Source organism: Orcinus orca, chromosome 11, assembly GCF_937001465.1.
Source record: "Orcinus orca chromosome 11, mOrcOrc1.1, whole genome shotgun sequence".
NCBI lineage: Eukaryota > Metazoa > Chordata > Mammalia > Artiodactyla > Delphinidae > Orcinus > Orcinus orca.
In genome coordinates this window covers 28,895,800-28,920,826 of record NC_064569.1, presented here as the reverse complement: position 1 = coordinate 28,920,826, position 25,027 = coordinate 28,895,800, and the positions used below count along the sequence as shown (strand labels likewise).

Below are 25,027 nucleotides of genomic sequence, written 5' to 3'. Positions count from 1 at the left end.
AATATTTGTAGAGCAGTTTGCCATTTAGAAAGTTCTTTCATATCCATTGACTTAGTTAATCTTCACAGCAATCCTTTGCTCTTGAAGTGGAAGTAGTACTGATATCTCCTACTGAGTGCTTACCCTGCACTAAGCTCAGAGGATAGACAACTACAATTACTAATTTTACAGACGATGAAACTGACTCTCGGAAAAGGAAGAATTGAAATTTCAGCTCTGTTATTCCTTTTTTTTATTGTGGTAAAATATAGAGAAATCATATTTATTTTAACCATTTATAAATATGCAGTTCAGTGGCATTAAGTACAGTCACAGTGTTGTGTAACCATCACCGCTGTCTATAACCAAAACTTTTTCATCATCCTCAACAAAAACTCTGTAACCATCAAACAGTAACAACCCCATTTTCCCTCCCACCAGCCCTTGGTAACCTCTATTCTATTTTCTGTCTCTGTGAATTGGCCTATTCTAGGTACCTCGTGTAAGTGGAATCTGCAGTATTTGTCCTTCTGTGTCTGGCTTATTGCACTAAACATCATGTTTTCAAGGTTCATCCATGTTATAGCACGTAACGAAATGCCGTTTTCTTTTTTGGCTTAGAAAATCCCATTGTGTGTATATAGACCATAGTTTGTTATTCAACGGTTGATGAACACTTGGTTGTTTTCCACCTTGTAGGTATTGTGAATCATGCTGCTATGATCATTGGTGTACAGATATTTGTTCAAATCCCTGCTTTCAGGTCTGTTAGATGTGCAGCGTAGGTAGTAGCAGAGTTGTTGGATCATACGGTAGCTCTACACTTAACCTTTGAGAAAGTGCCAAACTGTTTTCTACAGTGTCGTCTTGTTTTTAAACAATTATCACAAATTTTAAGCAAAGTATAAAAATACTGTGAGTGTTCCTTGTATACCCATGAACTCATCCAGCTTTCTTATTTACCAACTGATGGCTGTCATGTTTTATCTGTACCCCCACCTGTTTCACCCCATTCCATATTATCTTGAAGCAGCTCCGAGACAGCATGTGATTACACCTGTACGTTTTTGGTACGTGCATTTAAAATACAGGACTTTTATTCCTTAATATCATTTTTTAATATTAAATACCCAGGGAGTGCTCAAATTTGCAGTTGTCTCCTAAACGTCATAAAAAATTGTTTATAAGAATTTTGAATTAGATCCAAATAAGGTCCACACTTTGCCGTGGATTGTTAGGTCTCGGAAGTCTTGTTTAATCTATAGGTTCTCCCTCCATGTCTCTCTCACTTTTTTTTTCCTCCTTGAATTTTGTTTTTAAAGAAACCAGGTAATTTTTCCCATCTAGATGTCGATGATTACATTCCGTGTGTTGGTAACATATTCTTCAGTCCTTTTATTTCCTGTAAATTGGTAGTTGATCCGAATGAAGCTTGCATGTTTTGTTTTGGCAAGACAGTTTCATAGGTGATGATGTGTTCTTCCATGGAGACATATATAATTGTGTCTTTCTGTGGTATTAGCAGTCACTGATGATTCACACCTACATCCATTAATTCAGTTGAGGCTTCAAAGAATGGTGAATTCTGTTGTTCTTTTTTTCACTTATTAGCTGGGTATATTTGTACGAGGAGAAGATTCCCCTCATCAACTGTTTGGTTGCCCAGTTGTAGAGGCATGATTCTCTTCTTTTATTTAACAGTTTTCAGAATAATGAATTGATTCACAAATATCCTCCAGTGGTGACCAGTTTTGTAAAAGTTTATTTATTCCTATCACCGTGGACTCCGTTAGAGTTATTCTAACTGAGGCCCTGTCTTTGGCCAGTTGGAGCTTCTCGGTGACTCCTGAGTCCTTTTGACATGACATCAGTTGTTTCTAGACTTTTTCAGTGGTCAGAACTAGGAAATATGCATGTTTGTTTTTAATATTTTTAAAATATGTCATAGGTTCCTGCTGCTACTTTCCATTTAAATTCAGAACTAGAGAATTTTCACTTATCCTTTTCTGTCTTCTATTGATAGTCTACTTTCTCCCACCTCAAGAATACCAGTTCTCAACAATGCCTGAAATTGCCTCTATTTCCTAATTCGAATCCAAGTTCTTCTGACTCTATTCTACTCCTCTCCTTAAATCACAGCCGCTTTATGGCCCTTGAAATGTAAGATAGAAAATAAATGTAGGTAGAACTGTTTATATCATTTTGAGTTACATGTGCATTCATTCACATAGATTTGCTTTTCCTTTTGCATGCCTGGTAACTGTCCGTTCTGCAGTTTTAATGAAAATCAAGTGATAATTACTGGTTAAAGCAGCTTTGGAAAAAATGGCTCTCATCAGAATGACTGACATACAAAGTTTAATGTACTCTCCTGGTTTATAGTCTGCCTTCTCTAATTAATTTTTTATTCTTTCCCTACAAAGGAAATAATACATATTTTCATGGTTTTGCCTCATAGGACTTACCAGAAACTATTCCTTATTTAAAAATTTGTACAATTGGGCATCAGGTGTCAGATGACGACGCTAGTTTTAAATTCCAGTGTGCTGTTAATGGGTTTCTGAAAGAACATAAAGATAACGGTGAGTTGCTTTTGTTTTTGTTTTTGTTTTTGTTTTTCCTTTACCTGAACTTTGGTATGCATTTTGAGTGGGGTTGGGGATTTTTAACATTTTTAATAGTTCTGACATTAGTGTCAAGTTGTGTTTGGTAACATTAAGGTGGAAATGTCAGATGGTGCTAATAGAGTACGGTGCTTTTCCTGTTTATGGTCACAAACAGTTTAGTTTGGAAAGTGATTTTTGTGAGAAATATGAACTGAGCTAGCTTACTTATCTCTTTTTTAAAAATTTGAATGGAAAATACATAAAAACATAAAAATGTTCTTTTGTCCTATTTATTGGTTGGGAGGTGGAAGAAAAGGTTAAGACTCTCGGGTTCTTAGCGTACATAAAAGAGAAAACAAAAAGCAAAGGTTCGGAGTGAGACAGATCCCTAGAAGCAAAACAAAACAGAGTGGACCAGAAGAGCGGCTTCCTCATCATATATGTGTTTAAGATATTTTTGCCGCTTTTACACTTCGGTGCAAGTGAGGAAGAACACTACCACCTCTTATTCTTATCTTCAGACAGGAAGAACTTAAAAGGCTGGTGTTTTCTTGTTTCCGCTTTAAGATCTACTCTGTTGATAGTAGGTCTTAATAGCGTGTGAATTTTAAGGATCCACTTGCCTTTTTCTAGCATCTAACTATCAGAAGGAACGTGGTGTTTGCCATATTTTAAGACTGAGGAATCTTTTGTCTTTGGAACACCACTGACGCCCATGTGAAAGTGTTCATTTTGTCCTCTTTCTAAATTTAGCACTTTATTAAATAAACGTAACAGACAGTAAATATTCCGTGTATATATAAAATGATGCACGTATATACATAAAACAGGGAGTAGGGGAGAAGGAATAGAGATGGAGGTGGGAAGATAGGGGATAGGAGGCGAGAGAGAGAGGGAGAGACGGGAATTTCAAGATAAATTTTCATTCTATAACCTGGTTGCTTAATGCAGGTACTAGCTCTTAAATATCTTAAGCCCTATTCACAGATCTTCCGTGTACTTTAGCTTTAAAACTTGAGAGGCTTGGCCTGTCCTGTCATAACCAGGGTGTCTAGAAAGGAGGCAAATTATCTGATTTGTTTAAACTGTAGTCACAGAAATGTTACCTCTTAAGATGTTAGGGCGCAGCTGCCGGCCTACTCACTTCCTCCAGGCTCCTTTGTGTGTGTTCTGTCTGTTCCGCGTGGGCTAGAAGATCCTTACAAGTGCATGAGAACACGTTTGTAAACCTTGATTGTTCACATGTTATACCAAGTGTAGTCCATTGCATATGCTGACTCCTCTGTGGGTCTTCTGCATGCAGTGGGCTAACTTCACCATGCTGTCTGCCATTGCAGTCTCAGGACCTTAGTTATGATCCATTGGTGACTTTCCTCTGCTGTAAGGCCCTCCCACAGGTGCCAGGCTCACTGATAAGGAGGAGGAGACTATACTATGCACTCCCTAGAATTGGTAGAGACTCAGAAAATAAATTGTTTCAGTAAACACCGAGAGCCTTATAGGTTAGGGCACGGGGATACAGAGGTGAGTAGAAGTCTTTGTTCAATAGCAACTTACAGTTATCTAGGAAGAGAAACATGTAGTGAGTATAAGTGGGTTAATTATGATAAAAGAATCAAGTGCAACAGGAATATAGAGGAGAAATTGAGGAAGGCCTGACTGAGGAGACAGCGTTTGAGCTGGGCTTGGGGGAAGAGGATTTTGCCGGAATGAGGAAAGGACAGCCCAGGTATTGGGGACAGGTACAGAAGGCACAGGGCTTGAACTTGTGCTCTGGAGGGGCAGCCTCTGGTGTGACTAGAGGGTAGTGTGAAAGGGCAAAGAAGTCATACATTGATTTTCAGCAAATATTTGTATAACACCTTCTAAGTTGAAGGCACTGTTCTAGGAAGTAGGAAGAGAACAAAGTTCTTGCCCTTACGTACTTTCCATTCTAGTGGGGGAGAGAGACGAATAAATAAGTCAATATATGGAGTGTCAAGCGGTGGTAAGTGCTTTGGAGAATAACAAAAGAAGATGAAGAGGTGAGGGAATGTGGTAGGTGATCAGGGAAGTCCCCTCTATTAAGATGTGGATTGAGCAGAGCCTTGAAGTGAGAAACAAGCCATTGGCTATCTGGGAGAGTGGAGATGGGGTGGGAGGGTGTGTTCTGGGAGAGTGGAGATGGGGTGGGAGGGTGTGTTCTGGGAGAGTGGAGATGGGGTGGGAGGGTGTGTTCTGAAGCAGAAGGAATAGTAGGTGCAAAGTCCCTGAGGCACGACTGTGCTTGGCATGTTTGAGGACTAGTAAGGAAGCCAGTGTGGCTGGACAGGGGAAAGTGAGTGAGGGCAGGGCAGTAGAGAATGAGATCAGGGGAGGCTGGCAGGGCAAAGGAGGGAGGTGGATGATGTAGGTTCGTGGCCTTGTGCTGGCACCGGGGACGCCGGGTTGGCGACTTTGGCACTCCTGGCGTTGGGTGGGCGGTATCTTGGGGGTGACGTGAGCCAGTTCGTCGGCCAGAGGAAGGGCGGAAAGCACATCCCGGAAAGGTAATACGCCTTGGCCCCTGGGCGTTGCCGGTGGAGCTCAGAGCCCCTGGGCCTGGGCTTCGTCTCTTGTGCTGTCGCCTGTCACAGTGGCCCCCGCGCGCTGGCCCGTCCGCGCTGTGCTAGGGGGTACTGGTCGTCTCGCGGCTCAGTTCACAGTAGCTGAAAGGGACAGTGTGTGATGTTCTGATTTCTCCCCATCGTTTTAAAAGGGAGGCTCTGGCCATTGCTCCTCGGGTAAAATGCAGGGGGACTGCTTTTTAAGATGGGACTGTCAGTGTTGGGGACCCTCCTTAATTACCAGGATGGAATCCCCTTCAGTTCCTCAAGCTGTGTTGTTTAGGCACAGAAAATGTGAGTAATAGTCACTGGAACTAAGTTTGAGTGAAAAAACGCACCGGTACTGCCGAATTTTCCATCGAAACAGTTGATCTGTGTTGTCTCTTGGAATTATAAAGGGCGTACTGTTGCTTCCTAACCGGTGTCCTTTGAGAGCTCTACCTCTGTACGTTCAAAGGATTAATTTTGAGGCTTTGCTCATACGTGTAGTAAACCCTTTAATTCCCTAAGACCTTCCTTTCCTCCATCTCATACCCCATTAAGCCCGCTTCAGTTTATCTCCTGAATTTCTTCTGAATCTGTCAACTCTTCCTCAACATCCTAATACTGAACTTGCCTGTCTGTTGCAATGAGGTCCTAACCAGTGTCCATATATCTTGTTTCCTTCCAATCCATTCTTCACCCAAGAAACCTTAAAAGCAAGTTGGGACATTGCTCATAAACATGGCTCAAAAACATTGTTTTGAGAATAGAAAACAAACTGTTGGCCTTTAACACTCTGCGTGGTCTAGAATCCTGTCTGCTTCTCTGCTACGTGGACTCCAGCTTGGTGCCTCTCCAACTTTAATATGGGTATGCCTCTCTTGTGGATTTTGTTAAATGCAGGCTGTAATTCAGTAGTTCTGGGTGGGGCCTGGATTCTGTGCTTCTAACGAGCTCCTAGGTGACGGTGACCCTGAGAGCAAGGGTCCAGCTCCTGCCTTTCTCCCTTCTTTCTGGAAGAGCAGGACGTCTGCCCCCCCGGGAGGAGAAAACATCCGCAACGTGACTACTAGTAACCAGCTTCCCTCACAGGCAAGGGACCTTTACCACTGCTCCCTACCATTTTGTCTGAGGCGCAGCAAGCCAAAACACTGACATGCTGAGGTTTGCAGCAAAGAGGAGGTTTATTCACAAGGCAGCCAAGCGAGGAAGTGACGTGACAATAGGTCTCAAATCCGCCTCCCCAAAGGCAAGGGGCTTGGGGTATCTAGGGGATAAAGAATAAAGAAGCAGGGCAGTATGAGGCATGGGGAGCATGAGGAAAGGTGATTGGAAAAAGGTGTGCTCATCATTGTTCTGAGCTGGCGTAAGTAGGCTACGGGGCTCAGCACATTCTCAGGCTGTAGTTTTCGGCCCTCTGATGGCAGGAGGTCAAAAGGCACTGGCCCAGGTGGAAGATCGGTGGTCCTCTCCAGTCTTAACCAGCTCAGCCTAACTAGACACAGCTGATTCCAAGTTCCTGGACAATACCCGGGGCAAACATCTTATTGCTTATGCTACATGCTATTTGGAGGACGTGCAAGTGTTCAAGCTACCTTGAGGAGTGAAGACAGGATTTGACTAATCCTTACACATGGTTTCACCTCCAGATGAGCAGAAGAGGCCTGTAGGCTGAATCTGGCTCCTGGCACCTGGAATTGGAGGCAGATGGTTTAAAAACAGGCTCTCCCACCCTCTGTGTTATCTTAGGTAGATAGACTATTGAACCTTCCTGTGCCTGTTTCTCCACCAGCAGCATGGGGACACTCAGAGTCCCTCTCTTGGGGGCTGTTATGGGGGTTCAGTGAGATATAGATGCATGCACAGGCACACGGGAGACACCCAGTGTGTGTTAGCTTCATGCTTCCTTTTATTAGGAGACCAGTATTGTTAGAAGATTTCTGGTTTGGACCACAAATTAGATAGGTGGTCATTACTATAGTTTATGCAACAGCAATTCACATTACCATTTGCAAAAAAGCAGTTGGTTGTCCAGTGGGGATTATAAACACCCATTTACCATGAGCTACTGAACAGATACTTTACACAGTAACTACTGCAAGTACTATTTAAGATCAATTCTCTATGTTGTCTTAAGCAGTTGTTAACCCCCAATTTCGTGAATAGTACCAAGTAAGTCACTTGAACATCAGCTAGAGCAATCTATTTCACTTAGCAAGCCTAAAGCTATAGTTCAAGAATTTTATTTACTGTTCTATGACAAAAATTACTCTCAACAGCTATGCCCTGGATAAGTAATCAGCTAAAGCTAGTTTGACTGACCAAATCTGATTTACTGAGTTAATAAGCCAGTTGATTTAGAAAGGTCTAATGTATATTTCTCATCCATTCAGCATTAAACTGTTTCCCATGCCTAAAATGTCTTTTTTCCCATTCGTACATATCCAAATTCCTACTTCTGTGCCGTAGGGCTTGGCTGAACTACAACTGCCTTTAGTGACACTTTTCTCACCTGCACAATTGGAGATAATTTTAGTCTCCTCAAGACTCCCACGGGGTTACCTCTGTTGTGACACTTGACGATTTGGTGGCATATTTTATTTTATTTTATTTTATTTTATTTTATTTTATTTTAAATAGCCTTCCATTACTCCGTGCACATCAAACAGTAACTGCTTTCTCCTAGTAAAGGTGCATAACAATTTTCTGAACTCTTCTGCTCTGGGCAAGATTCATAAATACACCAGGCAAACATAGTGAAAGAGGAGACAGTACTTGTGTTATATTCAGTTGGGTCTTGATACCTAAGTGTGACTCTTAACCAAGGATTATGCAGTAATTAAGGACACAGGTTAAAGTTGTTTAGAGTGTGTCCTAAAGTCTCACTGGCAGAATTTAAATCTCTACTCTGGAAATTGTAGACCTGAGACAAATTACTTCCCTAAACTTCATTTCCTACATCTGAGAAAGATAATAGTATCTACCTTGTAGTAGACTGAATAGTACCATTGCCCCCAAATGTCCACCTTCTAATCCCCAGAACCTGTGAATGTCACCTTAAATGGCAGAAGGGACTTTGCCAATGGGATGAAAGTAAGGGTTTTGAGATGGGGAGATTCTTCTGGACTACCTGGATGGACCCAGATGTAACCACTGGTGTTCTCGTAAGAGAGAGGCAGAGGGAGTTTTTACTCCAAAGAGAATGTGATGATGAAGTTGGGGTTGGATTGATGTGGCCAGAAGTCAAGGAATGCTGTCAAGGAAACAGATTCTCCCTTAGAGCCTCTAGAAGGTGAATGGACGGCCTTGTCAACTCCTGGTTCCAGCCCAGGGAAACTGGTTTTGGACCTCTGTCTTCCAGAACCATAAGAGAATGAGTGTGTTTTGTTTTACACAAGCTCATTGGTAGTAATTTGTTACAGCAGCCATAGGGAACTAATGTGTACCTCATAGGAACTATTTCTCCAATTAAAATGTGTGACTGGAAACACACTTGGTGGCATGTCTGACACACGGTAGGTATGCTACTGTGGGTAGTTCTTGGAAACTAAAGCCTTGGTTTTTGAGGAATCATCAAAACCAGTACAATGGTTGCCATGTTTCTCCTTGTTCATCCTGGTGACAAACCTGTATTGAGAGCTCCATCCTTTCCCACAGGACACCCACCCCTAGTACTTACAGGGAAGAGGTTATGTCTCACTTCAGGCACCTTACTCTTTTCCTTTCTGCTTTTTTTTTTTTCATTAATCTTCATCCAACAGGCCTTTCTAAGTTAAAAAAAAAAAAACACAAGACAAAACCATTTCTCAATGGATTCAGATACTACCCCAAGTTAATATTCCAACCATGTTCTTGTTCTTCCGGGTCTCATCACCAGAAATTTCTGAGCTGAAATCCTCTCTAGTTTCTAGGATCAGTCACTTTCTAATTTCTCCCTTCTCAAGTTCAGAGTCTTGTCAGTTTAGTCCCTTCCCTAACCACAACATCTATTAAGGTGACATAGCAAAGTGATGAAAGTCTCGACGGTCTGGTTTTCATCCTGGGTTTCTGCCCGCTACTTACTGTGTGGCATTAGACAAGCTATTCAACCCCTCTGGGCCTCAGTTTCCCCCCAAAAAGGTGAATATTATGAACATTACCTACCTATAGGGTTGCCATTATGAGGATTAAGTGAGTTAATATTTGCTAAGAACTTAGAATATTACCTGTTATAGTCTAAGCACTACAGTTGTGCTTGTTAATAATAATAAATGCAATTCCAAGTGTATAACTTACTCAACTTTCTGTCATAACTTTGAAATGTTGGTCTATCTGTTGGCCAGCGTTGCAGGTAAATGAGTCGAGGCATGGGCTGAGGCATTGCTACCAGTGAGTGGTGTGTTCCCAGAACTAGGAACAGCCGTGTGAAATAGGTAGTGGTTCTACTTGGAGACGGGGCAGACTGGAAAATGACAGCCCTGGGAAGGAGGTGTGATGTACATAGGTTTGGTGTCAGAGCTGCTGCCTGCTGAAGCACCGATGCCGGCCTAAGCCGTAAATGGGGGGGGGGGGCTGGGGAAAACAGGGGCAGAATGGAAGGGGAAAACAGGGGCAGAACGGAGAAAGATAGCCTAGGGAGGAGGTGTGGTGTCCATAGCTTCGGGGTCAGAGGTGCTGCCTGCTGCAGCACCGATGACACCCGAAGCCGTAAATGGGGTGCTGGGGAAAAGAGGGGCAGAATGGAAAGGGAAAACAGGGACAGAACGGAAAACGATAGCCTGGGAAGGAGGTGTGGTGTCCATAGCTTCGGGGTCAGAGGTGCTGCCTGCTGCAGCACCGATGACACCCGAAGCCGTAAATGGGGTGCTGGGGAAAAGGGGGGCAGAATGGAAAGGGAAAACAGGGGCAGAACGGAAAACGAAAGCCTGGGAAGGTGGTGTGGTGTCCATAGCTTCGGGGTCAGAGGTGCTGCCTGCTGCAGCACCGATGACACCCGAAGCCGTAAATGGGGTGCTGGGGAAAAGAGGGGCAGAATGGAAAGGGAAAACAGGGGCAGAACGGAAAACGATAGCCTGGGAAGGAGGTGTGGTGTCCATAGCTTCGGGGTCAGAGGTGCTGCCTGCTGCAGCACCGATGACACCCGAAGCCGTAAATGGGGTGCTGGGGAAAAGGGGGGCAGAATGGAAAGGGAAAACAGGGGCAGAACGGAAAACGAAAGCCTGGGAAGGTGGTGTGGTGTCCATAGCTTCGGGGTCAGAGGTGCTGCCTGCTGCAGCACCGATGACACCCGAAGCCGTAAATGGGGTGCTGGGGAAAAGAGGGGCAGAATGGAAAGGGAAAACAGGGGCAGAACGGAAAACGATAGCCTGGGAAGGAGGTGTGGTGTCCATAGCTTTGGGGTGAGATGGGCTGCCTGCGTGATCTGAGAAAAGCGAGTGAAAGTGGGAGAGCTTCTCCCTAGCTGCTAACTCTTCTCAAGGTCTAGCACGCACTGAACACTGGCCGGCTCAGCCTGGGTGTTGACATTGCATTGTACGTGTCACAGAGCAAGGGCGGGCGGGTCAGGGGGTGGGCTGGGGGCCCCACACAAGCCCAGCGCCTGGAGAAACCCAGCCCGAGGGCAAAGAGCCCGACCCCTTCTGGACTTTCTAGCGGCTGGGACTTGTCGCTGTGGGTGGCAGGTGTTTGGCACCGGATGGGCCACCATGCGGAGACTGTTGGGGACTGTGGAAGCCGTCTCCTCCAGAGCTCACCCTGCCTGGGCACCGGCTCTGCAGACCCCTCAACCCTGGGTATGTATCGGCCAGCCCTTCCCCGCAACGGGGTCCAGAGGCCAGAGCCTGCCCAGAGCTGAGTGGAGGAGGCACCCAGAGCTTGCCAGGCTGTGGCCCGCCTCCTCCGTGGACCTCCCCAGCTTGTCCGTGAGCCCTGGAGACAGGAGCGCCTTCTCCAGGGCTGCTGATCTGCCAGCATCACCATGAGCCAGGCGGTGAAGGTTTCTGAGCAGGGGATGCAGAGCCCTGACGCGACTGGATGCTGCACCCCACGATGTCCCTTCCTGGCAGGTAGGTTCTTTCTTCACTTGTTTTTCGAAATTTGGTGAAAGAACATTTAAACCTTCGACTGTTCTTCAGGGTATACAGGTGGTAGTGGCTTAGCCGGGATTCGAAGCAAGCCTGTGTGATTCCAGAGCTTGTGCTCTGGACTCTGGTGCCTCCTTGACATATATGCTTCATGTCATATGCTTTTCTTTTTTTTCTTGAAGTCCTTATGATACTTAGCCCTAAGTGCCATACCTGTAATGAACACATACACTGCCCTGTAGGAGGTGTTCTTTTTGTTCAACGCGTGAATTGGTCATCCACCACACTGGGTTCTAATCTCAGAAGATAGGTCAGGGACCACCAGTTGTCAGCATAGCACCATCCCACATTTCTAATTGAGGCTTGCAGCCTAGATTTTTCCCTTTGGTCTAGTTTGAAGGATCCAGGTATGTAAAGCTTATATTCTAGATAAATCAGGGGCTATCCTGAAAGGAATTCATCAATGAATTATTCTGTATGGATTAGAAGCCGGTTTCTCTGGCCTTCCTGGAGTATATCCAGTAAGGCATCTCATTCATGTCTAGAAAGCAAATATATCATTTATTGCAACTTCAGCATGGAGCGATGTATTGGTTTAAAATAAAGTACGATCAACACAATTTGGTCATTGTGAATATGCCGGCTGGGTCCACTCTTTACTACACATATGTAACTCTAGAGCTTCTTACGCCCCATAGAGGAGACATACTCTTGTGTGTCTAGGACAAGGGAAACATGTGTTTTTATTCAGGAGCTGGAAGCTACAGCATGACAGGAAAGAATTGAAAAATCCTGGTCTTGGTCTACACATCACTTTACCTTGTTCGAATCTTGTTTCTTTGGCTTGCTTCATTGGAGTGTTTTCTCTCTCGTGGGACTGACATTGTGTGTTATATATCAGGCATGTAACATGTAGAAGTTTCAGAACCCAGAATCATATAGATCAGTAAAAATTGATATATTTTTGTTTATTTAAAATCACACTGGGCATAATTCATATATTCCAAAAGTAGTTTGACCCTCTGCTCATGAGATTCTTTTTATGGTATGTCAAAGCAAATTTGGACTTCCATCCCCAATAAACTTTGAGGTTGGAGGACACAAAAGCTTTTGCTCAGACCTAAATTCTGTCTGAAAAAAAAGGGTAACTATTATAAGCCCTTTCTAACCTCTCCAGGAGCAGAAATGATTTACAGCTATGGCATTGAACCCTAATTTCTTGATCTCATTTGAGAAGAGTTCAGTAAGAAACAGTGTCTTGATTTTTGTTTGTTGGTTCCCTGTTTTCTTGTCTTGCTTACCAACAATCCACTGTAATACATGAGTGAGTATGGCAGCAGGCTGAGGGTTCCCTGGAGCTCATTAAGTGAACGTTTTTTCCTAAAATGACTTTTGTCTCCTTGTTTTCAGCCCCTCTTCTTTCTTCTGTCCTTTACTATAACCAGGGCTCAGCAAAAGCTGACTGGCTTTGTGCAGACCCTACTTAGGGTAGTCTTTTCTTCATTATTTTATTCATGGCCCCTCCATTTCATTGTTTGCCTTCTCGAAATGTGTTGAAATCTTTCTGTGGTTGATGACTTCCACAATGTCTTGGCTTTTATTGGTTGATTAATTTTGGTATTTCTACAGTTTTATTTAAACGTGGTTTCAGGAGGACCAGAAAGTAAATATATTTCCTAGTCTGCCATCTTGAGCTGAAAATCCCTGTGGATTTTAGCATCCAATGTTCCCATGGGTAAAAAACCCAACCTTGGCATTAATAGATGTACACTCAAGATTTCAGCTTTTCTTGAGCAATCACTAAGGATTTAATATGCGATCACTTCTAATGGGAAAATAATAACTATCTCATGGCGTTGATTTGAGGATTAACTTAGATAATGGACAAGAAAATGCTTTGTAAGGTTTTAAAATCTGTAAAAAACGTTTTTTGTTATTATTTGATTTGTTGCTATTTCAACTTCAGCTGACAGTTGTTTGTGACCTTGCTTATGTGAGAAAATGCCTTCTGGTTTATTGTTTTGAAAGCCAGATTATATTTTTCAATAGCTCAATGGAAATGGCATCATTTGTGAAGTTGAAGGGTGAAGGCATAAATGTTTCTTGACATTTGAATCAACTATTGGTCTTCTGGGGCTTGTCCTTATTCTCCTGCAGTCTCTAATCAACATGGCATCCAGAGAGATCCTGTTAAAACATAAGTCAGATCATGTCACTCAAGTCTCTTCAATGGCTTCTTCACAGGAAAAGCAAAGTCCTCAAAGTGCCTCCACAGCCCTAGAAATCTGGGCCTCTGTTTCCTCTCTGACTGTTTCCTTCTCCTCTCCACTTTGCTCCCTCTGTTTTCCACACACTGACATCCTTTCTGCTCCTTGGATACTCCAAGCCCACTCTTGCCTCATTGCCTTTCCATCTGACTGTTCCCTCTGCTTGTACTATTCACTTCCCAGATATGCACCTTGCTCCCTCTCACAACCTTAGGTTCCCTCGTAAATTTTATCTTCCCCAGAAAGCCCTCAGTGATCACTTAGTTTCAGATCGCAGCCTCCTCCTACCAGCTAACAATCTCCATCCCCCTTCCCTGCTTGCTGTTTTTCTCCAGCACTTACCTGATATACTAGTTATTCTACCCATTTATTCAATTTTTATTTACGTATTTACACTTATGATTTTATATTTGCTTCTTTACTTTTGTCTCTCCCCTCAGCTCAAGAGAGGCTGTATTCATCTGTGTTAATCACTGCTGTGTTTCCTGAACATGCCTAGAAAACATACTGAAGAAGGGTGCCTGAAATTTGGTAAGGGATCCATCAATTTTCTTGGCTGAATGAAGAAATATGTTCATAAATTAATGAACAAATCTCTGGGGTTTCTGAATTAAGGACTAATGGGAAGAGGAAGGCAAATGGTTGGGACAGGGTACTGCAAGAAGTAGTAGTTGGAGTACTCTGATAGCTATCCTAATAGATAACATTTTGTTCATTTAAATAGTTTTAACGAGAGAGCTGGGAACTAGGGACACACAGCATCGAGGTTTTATAATGCATTCTGTAGAGTTCTTTTCAAGTGTGTTCAAATATCATTGAAAATATATGCATGCATATAAACCTCTGTTACTTTATTTAGTGCTTTACAAGAGCCCCTCAAGGAAGGGGTAGTAGCAACTATCAGTATCCTTCCTTTATGATGAGCTTAATTTATTCAAAATTACATCATAATTTATTTGTAACTGTGAAACTAGACTTAGTTATTTAGTAGACCCCCCCTAGAAACCTATGACGTTAATAAAACCAACAAAAATGTGTTCAGTTTCCAGTGATACACACACTACAGACTCAATTATGTGTCATCCATTTTAATGAAGGGAAGAAGTGACTTAACAAACACAGAGCAAACAGAATATGAAGTTTTGTCCTCCATTAATATTAGTAATGGATAAAGTGGGCTCCAACGCCTTCAAGGTAGCTTGAGACCCATCATCTCTGTCATGGGCAGGGGGATGCTCGGCCAGGATGTCTTTCTCTGTCACTGAGAAAAATTTCCATAATATATAATGATACTTACTGAAACAGATATGGGGCATTTGGGTAATTAGGAAGCCGTTAGCATATTTTTCCGGAAGCCTTGACTACAAAACGAAGATAGTAGATTTGGACACTTCCAGCTATGCAGAAGTTGTTTGGGTATTCATCTTTATGCCGCATGAAGTAAGCTTATTTCATCTCTGCAGCTTCCCATATACCATTTTCCCACCTCTGTTTTGTGTTTGGAAAGACTTTTAGAAATTAAAACTCAAGTTAAAATGTGAGTGACGGGCTTCCCTGGTGGCTCAGTGGTTGAGAGTCCGCCTGCCGATGCAGGGGACACGGGTTCGTGCCCCGGTCCGGGAAGATCCCACATGCCGCGGAGCGGCTTAGGCCCGTGAGCCATGGCCGCTGAGCCTGCGCGTCCGGAGCCTGTGCTCCGCAACGGGAGAGGCCACAGCAGTGAGAGGCCCGTGTACCGCAAAAAAAGGAAAAGAAAGTGGGTGACAACTTAAATGATATATGGAGTATTTTGCTGACTTACAAGAGCATGCAGAATTAAATATGACCCAGTTGAAATGTTAATTTTATTTTAATGTGTATATTGGGGTGGAGTCTTAAAGGTGCCAGAAAACAAGCATTCACCCATCCTGTTTGGAACTGCAGCACACAGGCACCTTCAGTTACCAGTTCTGTTCATTCCACAGAATAATCTTGGGAAAACATAACTGTTTTTTATGTACCTGGTATATATCTTAATTAGTTTGAAGAATTTCCCAAATACCTGTTAATATGTAGTTCTCCAATTCCAATCTTGCCACGTCCTGTACCAGTGACACAGCACATAGGAGTTTTATTTCTCTTTCTTTCTCTGGGTTGTTGAGAACCCAACAAAAGAACAATGGAATGGCATCAAAGAGATCAGGGTTCTTGACTCAGATTTGCCATCAAATAATAGTGTCCTCTTGGGAAAATTATAGTTATTCTAGGCCCCTTTCCTTTTCTTTACTTTGACAGAGCTGCACTAGATGACCCCAAGTAACACTGCACTCTTTGCAGTAGTAGCTTAGACGTTATTGGTTTTCTGAAACAAATGAAGACAGTGACACAGGAAGCTGTGCAACATCTCTGTAACTATGTTTTCTTAGAGTTGCCTCCATTTTACAGATGATAAGATGGCTGAGCACAGAAGTAGGTGTTTTGACCAGAGGTTCCAGAGTAGATGGAACTGAACCACAAGTTTCCTTCATTCCTGAAGCTCACTTAGCCAAAACATAGGCTTCTGAATATTAAGCTGTAAAGCATATTATCAGTATGCTTTAAAAGAAGCGGTTCTTCTAGGATTTCTAATTAATAGCAGGCGGTTTTGAAATTCTTAGAAGATCATCTAATTTTGTGAGATTTACAGCTCTATTTTCCTGTCAAGCAAGTTGTATTAGTGCCAGACAATCACCTGAGCTTCTGGATGCTTCTCTGAATCTCTTGAATTTTTCTTCTTGCTATCTGAAATTCATGCCAGATAAGCCTTTTTGTAGAGAGCATGTACAGACTTGTCTATTTTCATATAAGAAAGCGATGCAGTGAGCCAGGTCGGGGGTTAAGCCCTCATTCTCAGAGTGGTGTTGAGCTCCTGGTGAGATATTATCATCATTTCCTCAGAATAGAAAAGCAGTTATCTCAAGTTTTTAATGCCATTAACTATTTATACATTTATGTATAATACATATATTTATTGTACCTACGAGGTGTGCTCTCTTTGGGAAGTACAAAGCTATTTGAGACGTAAGTTGTTCGTTTTTTTGTTTTCCCACAAATACTGTGACCCTTTGAGCAGGAAGGTCTATGGTTTACTAACATCTAGAACAAGCAGCTAACACGGTGTCTAAGATGTAGTCAATAAATATGAAATAGGTAAATGAACACATTTTTAAGGAAGGGCCAGGACATGAACAAATAGAAAATTTTCATTTTCAGTCACAAAGCCACAACAGACATAAAAATGATACAGACAAGTGCTACGGTCATTCAAAGAAGGCAAAGAACTGATACAACAAGGATCTCCTCTATGGCACAGGGAACTGTACTCAATATTTTGTAATAACTTATAAGGGAAAAGAATCTGAAAACGGAATCACTGTGCTGTACACCTGAAACGGACACGACATTGTAAATCAACTATATTTCAATTAAAAACCAAACAAACAGACAACAGCAACAACAAAAAACCAGAGAGGTCATAGAAGTTCTTATGAGATTCCAGAAGAGAAGAGAAGAGAAGCCAAATGAGGACGGGAGAGGAGGCTTTTGAATCAGTTCAGAGGAGCAGTCACAGAGGAACTAGTCTTTGATCTGAACTTGAGATTAAGATTAAGATGAATTAATCTGAATTAATTAAGCTTGCAACACAGGGATATTACAGATGAAGGTAATCACATAAACTTACTATACTGAAACTTGCAGAGGTTATGAGTGTTGTTCAAGATCCCAAAGCAAGTGCATTGTGGAATCAGAATTTTAAGTGAGGCCTAATGAACTAAAAACAAAGAAACACAGAAACAAGCCCTTCCTGTGACACCACGTTGCCTTTGAAGTCGTTTTTTTTTGGCGGGTTGGCAGAAACTGGTTCCAGTGTTTCTTGCAGGAATGACTGGCCATAGGACTGGGCGTCGTAGCTTCCTGCCAGGCGGCCGAAGGTCGCAGGCAGGTGGGTCACTGGGACACACGCGGAGGGGCTCCTGCCCGGCTCCCTGGCCGCTCAGTGCCCCTGCCCCAGAGCGGGGGTGGGGGCCCCAAAGCAGCCTTGTCTGAGTCCCCTGCCACTAGAGAGAGTATTGGCCCAACACTTGTAGAAAACGGGGACCTCGCTGGCAGTTCAGTGGAGGGACACAAATAAATCTTTGCCGACTTTCTGCTGAAGCTCACGAGGGTTCACTCCTAAGCCTCTTACAAGGTCAGCTGCCGAGGCTGCGAGAGATGAGTCAGGGCTCGCCCTCCACCACGGGGAGATCGCTGGTTAAAGCGCTCACGAGGGAGTGAACCGCGTGTCCGCACCGACACGAATGGGCAGACCTCGTCGATGCCTTCTGTTCGGGGTATGAAGCCATCTCGTGCCTCTTCCAGGCTCTCTAGAAAGCATGTGCAGAGCCTCCCACCCCACCCTCGGACTCCGCGGGCCACAGCTGGAGGGACCAGCCAAGGAACCGTGGCAGGAAGAGGCCAGAGGTCAGCGGGCCTCGGCCGGAGCCCGTCAGTCGGTCCCCATTCACACACCGCCAGACGAGCCTCTTGACCTGGGCAGTAGCCGCCAACCGACCGCTGAGGTGAGCCCGGTGCGCGCTTGGCTACCTGGCATGGCTGGGAACCCCAGGATCTCCTGGCAGAGGCAGGCATTCTCCTGGGCCGGGTCCGCGGGCGTCTGCGTGTGCAGGGCCTGAACCACCTTGGCCAGGACGATCTGGCACAGGTTGAAGAGGCCTGGGGGACGGGAGGAAGGAGACGGGGGGCTGGCACCGTGTCCAGGCCGTGCTTTCCAGCCGGGCAGACCGGAAGCCCCCTTCCCTTCCCTCGGTCCGGCCGCATCTGGGTTGGCCTCCCGGGACTTGATGAGCTTGTCCAGCAGCTCCTGAGGGACGGTGCTGCCCGTGCCCCACCAAGACTGGCAGCAGCGCCAGGGCCTCACAGGGCACGGCGCCCCCGGCCCCAGAGCCTTCCCTCTGGTTCTCATCACCGGCTGTCACCAGACTTGCATGCAACGTTCTTTTCTTTTCTCTTGTCTTCTTTACGTCCCTCAGCCACGCAATGAGGTGAAGCCCTGACGCTCGCTGCCGCGTCGATACACCCTGAGAACACGATGCTCAGCGAGAGAAGTCATACACAGAAGGACACACAGGGCGTGACCCCACTGAGGAGAAACGTCCAGAGCAGGTAGATCCACAGAGTCAGCGAGTGGGTTCCTGGTTGTCAGGGGCTGGCGAGGGGACGGAGTGATAGCTAAGGGCGTGAGGGACATTTTCGGGGTGACGGAAATGGTCCAAAGCAGTAGTGACGTCTGTACAGCTCAGTAAACTGTCCCCACATGCCCCGGTGCAGCCTGTGAGAGCATCGCTCTCAGGCTGAAGGGCTGACCACAGGAAGACTGAACGAGCAGTGGGTCCTGGGCCCAGACGCTCAGGTGGCGCCCCCCACGTGGGGAAGTCACTGGGACTTGCTGAGCCTCCACGGAGACTGGTAGCAGCCCCCGAGCTCACAGGGCACTGCGCCCCCGGCCCCAGAGCCTTCCCTCTGGTTCTCATCACCGGCTGTCAGCAGACTTGCAGGCAACGTTCCTTTCTTTTCTTTTGTCTTTTTTCAAGGCAACTCTTGAGTACATGTATTTAACATGCAGGGAACCAGCCCTGACTCCGTGATCTGGGTCTTCCAGCCTCTAGAGCCTCGAGGACATCCATTTCCGTTATTTACGCGCCCAGTGCCTGGGGTTTGGTGATGGAAGCTGACACCGAGGGCGTCACCACGTGCGGGGTGATGTCAGTGAAAGAATCCCATGGCGAGGGCCTGCCTGAGGACCACGCACGCCCGGGCCCTCCCCGCCCCCTGCCTGCAGCCCTGCGCCTGGGAGCGGAGCTGGTGCATCGCGTGCCCGACGTCGTGGAAGTTGGTCTCCCGCTCATCATGCTGCAGCAGGGAGGGCAGGTTGGGCGTAGGCTTGGTGAAGTTGGCCACCGTGGCCGCGATGGCGATCTGTCGTGCTGTAGGCAGCCCGGCTGCAGGCCGAAGCAGGCCGCATGCCCGGACTTCCCCACCCTGCGGAGGGACGTGGATGGGGCCCCGCTTCCACAGAGGAGCCCCGGCCCACGGCCGACAGGTTCCCCCACGCACGCACCGAGGATAGAGGTCAGGTAGAACTTGCCGATGGATGACCTTGCCCGAGGCCGCGTCCCAGACCGTTTAGAGCCTCACGTCTTCGTGACACATGCTGGTGCCCTCCTCCAGGTCGAAGGTCAGCCCCAGCAGCTCCTGGGAGATGCCCAGCGGCCCGCGTGTGAGCGCCTGCATGGGGAAAGACTCATTGAGCAGGTACCGGTTCACGTGGTAGCGCGTCTCCTCCCCCTGGTTCATGTAGTAGCGCAGGTCCCAGGCATTGATGGGGCCGTCAAAGTGCAGGCCCCGCCTCTGGCACTCGGCCTCCTTTAGCTCCAGGATCACGGCCGCTCCTGCTCCCCGAGGGGCTTCAGCTTCTGGGCCAGCTCACCTGTGGGCGGAGGGGAGAGGCTCGGCTACGTCCCTGGGGCGGCCCCCCAGCCACCCCCGACCCCGCGCCCCTCGAGGCAGAATGAAGGGTCTGGGAAGGTGACCCCCAAGGGCTGACACAGTGGGGTCTCAGGCAGCACCACGTCCGGTCAAGGTGCACCTGACCCCGTCCCCACTGGGACTCAGGGGGAGGTGGTGTTACCTAGGACAGTGGCCACCACCTGGCTGGTCTTGTCCATGTTCATCTGCAGCACGGAGTCGGCATGCGTGCGGAACCCCAGCAGGCGGGACTTCAGGGCCTACAGCCTCACCAGCTCCCTGAGGATCACGCAGTTCTCCTGGAACCCAGAGACGGAAGGCGCTGGGGACCGAGGGCCACGCCCTCCCCGCGGGCCCCGGGCCAGGTCTCTGCAGGCGGGCAGGGCTCCCAGGCCACTGGTGGGCACAGCCAATCCCCCTCCCTCCTCCTCCTGGCCTGGATTTCTAGACACTTTGGTGCTGTCCTAACACGTGGTCTTTATTAACACAGGTCCTTTTGGAGCCGGAAGTGGCATGAACGTGATGGGCTCTAAGGCCAAGGGCAGGAAGAAATGCGGCCAGTCTTTCCAGGAGCCACCAAGGGGCCTCCCCGGGCTCAACAAGACAAACACGGCTGCCGTGCAGACAGTAGCTCAACCCCACGGCGCCCGAACACCCAGCCCCTGGACGGTGAGACACCTGTTGCTGCAGGTGGCCCGTGGCTCACTGATGAGGCCCGGCCCCAGGCGTACGCCACCTTCTCTGGGGCCACCTCTCCGGTCTGCAGTGGGGTTCTCCTGGGAGCCCCCAGTCACCACAGGACCAGCGTGGCCTGTCTGTAGCCCAAGAAGGTGGGGACACAAGACTGTCCCCCATGCCCCCCGCATCACCCGCGAGGCCGAGCGAGCACCAGTGGTGTCTGCGGGGAAGATGAAGGGCTCACGCACAGCCCCCATCTACAGAAGCACAGACTGCAGCCACATGCGCTATGGAACAAACACAAGTGTCCATGCAGGACCCGATGTCTGAATGTCAAGGCCATGCCCGGGCCACAGTGAGAAGGTGCATCCCCCATGCAAGCCACAGAGAGGGGATGGGGGGGCCATCTGCGATTCTGAGCTCATCGGGTATCACCCCAGAGGGAGAGGGAGAGGGAGAGAGGTAGACAGAAGTACAGAGGGAGAGAAAGAGAGAGGGAGGGAGAGACGTCTCTCCCTTCCCTGGGGGTTCTCTAGTGCAGCCAAGGCTGAAAACCACTGCATTTTGGGAGATGGGTCCTCGTGGAAGAGTTAAATAGTAGCTCATGGCATTATCGACACATACTAAAAAGGCCCCAAATCTTGGGGAGTCAGGGAGGGGAGTGTCGGCTGCCTCGTAAACGAGGAGAGATTGGGCATCAGGGGAGGTGCCTGTGCAGCCTGCGCCCAGGGCCCCGCAGACTTCATCTCCCAGCGGTGGTCCTGGGCTGGAAGTCAGCGGGGAGGTCAGGCTGTCCAAGCATCAACGTTGACTTCAGGGCTGATCTAAAAGGTGCCTGGTGTTTGTTGAAGCAGAAAAAAGAGAAAGCAGTAGGGAGAGGATGGGAGTGGGAGGGGGAGGGAGCCCCCCTCCTCAGCACTTCTACCGCTCTCCCGCTCTCTCTCCCTTTCTCCCTCTCGCCCTCTACCTCGCTGCCTCTCCCTCTCCCTCTCCCTCCATCTCTCCCCCTGCCTCTCTCCCTCCCTCTCTCCCTGTCTCTCTTTCCCTGTCCCTCTCTCTCTCTCCCTCTTTCCTTCCCCCTCTCCCTCTCCCCCTTTCCCTCTCCCTCTCCCCCTCTCCCTCTCTCCCTTCCTCTCTCCCTGTCCCTGTTTCCCTGTTCCGCACGCTCTGGCTCTACCTCTTTCCCTCTCCCTCTCCCTCCACCTCCTTCCCTCTCTGGAGAGGGAAGGAGGTGGAGGGAGAGGGAGAGAGAGATGGAGAGGGAGATGGAGAGGGAGAGAGAGATGGAGAGGGAGGGGGGAGAGGGAGAGAGAGGGGGGAGAGGGAGAGAGTGATAGAGGGAGGGAGCGAAAGATGTCTCTCCCTCCCTCCCTCTCTCCCTCTCCCTCCCTCCTTCTCCTCCCTCTCCCTCTCGCTCCAACTCTCCTTCTCCCTCCGTCTCTCCATCTCCCTCACTCCCTCCCAGAGAGGCAGAGATAAGGCAGAGGGAGAGAGGGAGAGGGAGAGATGGAGGGAGAGGGAGAGGGAGAGAGGGAGAGAGAAAGAGGTCTCTTCCTCCCTCCCTCTCCCTCTCTCCTCCTTCTCTCCCTCTCTCCCTCTCCCTCTCTCTCTCCCTGTCCCTGTTTCCCTGTTCCGGTCTCCCTCTCCCTCTGTCCCTCTCCCTTGTCTCTGCCTCTCCCTCTCTGAGAGGGAGTGAGGGCGAGGGAGAGATGGTGGGAGAGGGAGTGACAGAGGGAGGAAGAGGGAGAGAGGAAGGGAAAGGGCGAGGGAAGGAGAAGGGGAGACGGAGGGAGGGTGAGAGGGAGAGTCGGAGGAGAGAGGGAGAGGGAGGGAAGAAGAGACCATTTTCCCTCTCCCGCTCTCCCTCTCTCTCTCTCTCTCTCTCTCTCTCTCTCCCTCTCTCTCTCTCTCTCCCTCTGTCCCTCTCTCTCTTCCTCTCTCCCTCTCCCTCCATCTCTCCCTCTCCCTCTCTCCCTCTCCCTTATCTCTGCCTCTCCCTCCATCTCTCCCTATGTGGGAAGGAGTGAGGGAGATGGAGACATGGAGGGAGAGGGAGAGTTGGTGGAAGAGGGAGAGGGAGGAGAAGGAGAGAGGGAGATACGTCTTTGCTCCCTCCCTCTATCCCTCTCTCCCTTTCCCCTCTCTCCCTTCCTCTCCCCCCTCCCTCTCCTGCTCTCCCTCTCCCTCTTTCCCTCTCCCTCTCCCTCCACCTCCTTCCGTCTCTGGAGAGGGAAGGAGGTGGAGGGAGAGGGAGAGGGAAAGAGGGAGAGGGAGAGCGGAACAGGGAAACAGGGACAGGGAGAGAGGGAGGGAGAGGGAGAGAAGGAGGACAGAGGGAGAGGGAGGGAGGAAGAGACCTCTTTCCCTCTCCCTCTCCCCCCCTCTCCCTCCCTCTCCCTCCATCTCTCCCTCTCCCCCTCTCCCTCTCTCTTGTCTCTGCCTCTCCATCTCTCCCTCTCTGGGAGGGAGTGAGGGAGATGGAGAGATGGAGGGAGCGGGAGAGTTGGAGGGAGCGGGAGAGTTGGAGGGAGAGGGAGAGGGAGGAGAAGGAGGGAGGGAGAGGGAGGGATAGAGGGAGGGAGGGAGAGAGGGATAGAGGGAGGGAGGGAGAGAGATAAAGGGAGGGAGGGATAGAGGGAGGGAGGGAGAGACGTCTTTCGCTCCCTCCCTCTATCCCTCTCTCCCTCTCCCCCCTCTCTCTCCCTCTCCCCCGCCTCCTGCTCTCTCTCCCTGTCCCTCCACCTCCTTCCCTCTCCAGAGAGGGAAGGAGGTGGAGGGACAGGGAGAGGGAAAGAGGTAGAGGGAGGGCGTGCGGAACAGGGAAACAGGGACAGGGAGAGAGGGACAGGGAAGAGGGACGGGGGAGGCGGGAAGAGGGAGGGGGGAGGCGGGAGAGAGACGGGGGAGAGGGAGGAGGTGGAGGGGAGGGGAGAGGGAGAGGAATGTGGGAGAGTGAGGGGGAGACGGAGGTGGAGAGGGAGTTGGGAGAGGGATGGGGAGGGGGGAGAGGGAGGGGGCGAGGGAGAGAGGGAAAGAGAGAGACGCAGAGGAAAGAGGGAGAGGGGAGAGAGAGAGAGAGAGAGGGACAGAGGGAGAGGGAGAGAGGGAGGGGGAGAGGGACGAGAGGAAGCAGGGAGAAAAGAGAGAAAGAACACACCATCTACATTTCTGTCAAATGACACCGGGGATCCTTACACAACCAGGAGAAAATAACACAGCGAGGCTCTTTCTCAGCTGGAACTGGAACTGCAGATGGGGCCAAACACCACCAGGGTGGCCACACATGTCCAGCTGCCGCCCCAGCCCCCTGAGTCTGGTCACCAGGGCTCTTGAGTGTTTGCTCCAGGGACCTGGGGTTCACCCTGTCACCCTGGAGGTTGGGCCTAGACAGCAGGGCCCTGGGCTGGACACATAGGGGGAAAAGCATCCCCACAGCACAGCTTGTGCGAGCCGGTTCAGCTGCGAGATTCTAGAGGCCCGGGATCACCCTGTGGCCCATGAAACCCAGGAGCCAGGAGGGTCTTGCATCGGGATTCCTGTCCGTTGGACTGTAACGTTTATGTAAGGAATCTTGGAAACAGTGGTAACAAGACTGAATTCGAACGAGCTTTAGGATATTATGGACCACTCCGAAGTGTGTGGGTTGCTAAAAACCCTCCCGGCTTCGCTCTTGTTGAAAATGAAGATCCCCGAGATGCAGCGGATGCTGTCTGAGAACTAGACCGGAGAACGCTCTGTGGCTGCCGAGTAAGAGTGGACCTGTCGAATGGGGAAAGGAGAAGTCGAAATCGTGGCCGCCGCCTTCTTGGGGTCGTCGCCCTCGAGATGATCATCGGAGGAGGAGTCCTCCCCCTCACCACACATCTCCAAGACGGAGAAGCTTCTCCCGCAGCCGGAGCAGGTCCCTTTAGTAGATATAGGAGAAGAGAGAGATCACTGTCCCAGGAGAGAAATCGCAAGCCGTCCCGATCTTTCTCTAGGTCTCCTAGCCGATCCAGGTCAAATGAAAGGAAATAGCAGACCACTTTGCAAGAGGAGTGGTGCACAGGAAATAACTTCATTTGACAGGAGTATGTACAGAAAATTCAAGTTTCGTTTGAGACTTCTGAAGCTTGATGCACTTTTTAAATGTTTTAGCTGTTCACATTTGTTTGTCTCTTGGGACAGTGACACATAAAGGTGTCATTCTCTATGGTTTGAAATGGGTCATATGAGGCATGTAATATGATGAATTGTTTCTTTACAATGTTCTCGTAAGCAAAATTGAATTTGCTTTGAATTTTTGGTCTTGCCTAGACTGATAATAAAACTCTAACTCCTGCCCA

The 25,027-nt window shown here is 48.3% G+C and overlaps 1 protein-coding gene and 1 pseudogene across 7 annotated transcripts in view; both read left to right on the top strand.

Annotated features, from left to right (window-relative positions):
- The window catches only part of LOC125960474 (uncharacterized), a 26,203-nt gene extending 3,110 nt beyond the window's left edge, over window positions 1–23,093 (top strand). The window contains exons 4-10 of one of the 7 annotated variants that reach the window (XM_049694537.1): window positions 2,438–2,561; window positions 13,922–14,012; window positions 17,859–18,058; window positions 18,530–18,662; window positions 19,205–19,633; window positions 19,728–19,811; window positions 20,237–20,507. In XM_049694537.1, the coding sequence (XP_049550494.1) occupies window positions 18,589–18,662; window positions 19,205–19,633; window positions 19,728–19,811; window positions 20,237–20,492 (843 nt within the window). In that variant the 5' untranslated portion in view covers window positions 2,438–2,561; window positions 13,922–14,012; window positions 17,859–18,058; window positions 18,530–18,588 and the 3' untranslated portion in view covers window positions 20,493–20,507. The other 6 variants (XM_049694536.1, XM_049694539.1, XM_049694542.1 and 3 more) reach the window with 6 other exon arrangements.
- On the top strand, window positions 20,992–25,027 carry LOC125960445 (serine/arginine-rich splicing factor 3-like; annotated as a pseudogene).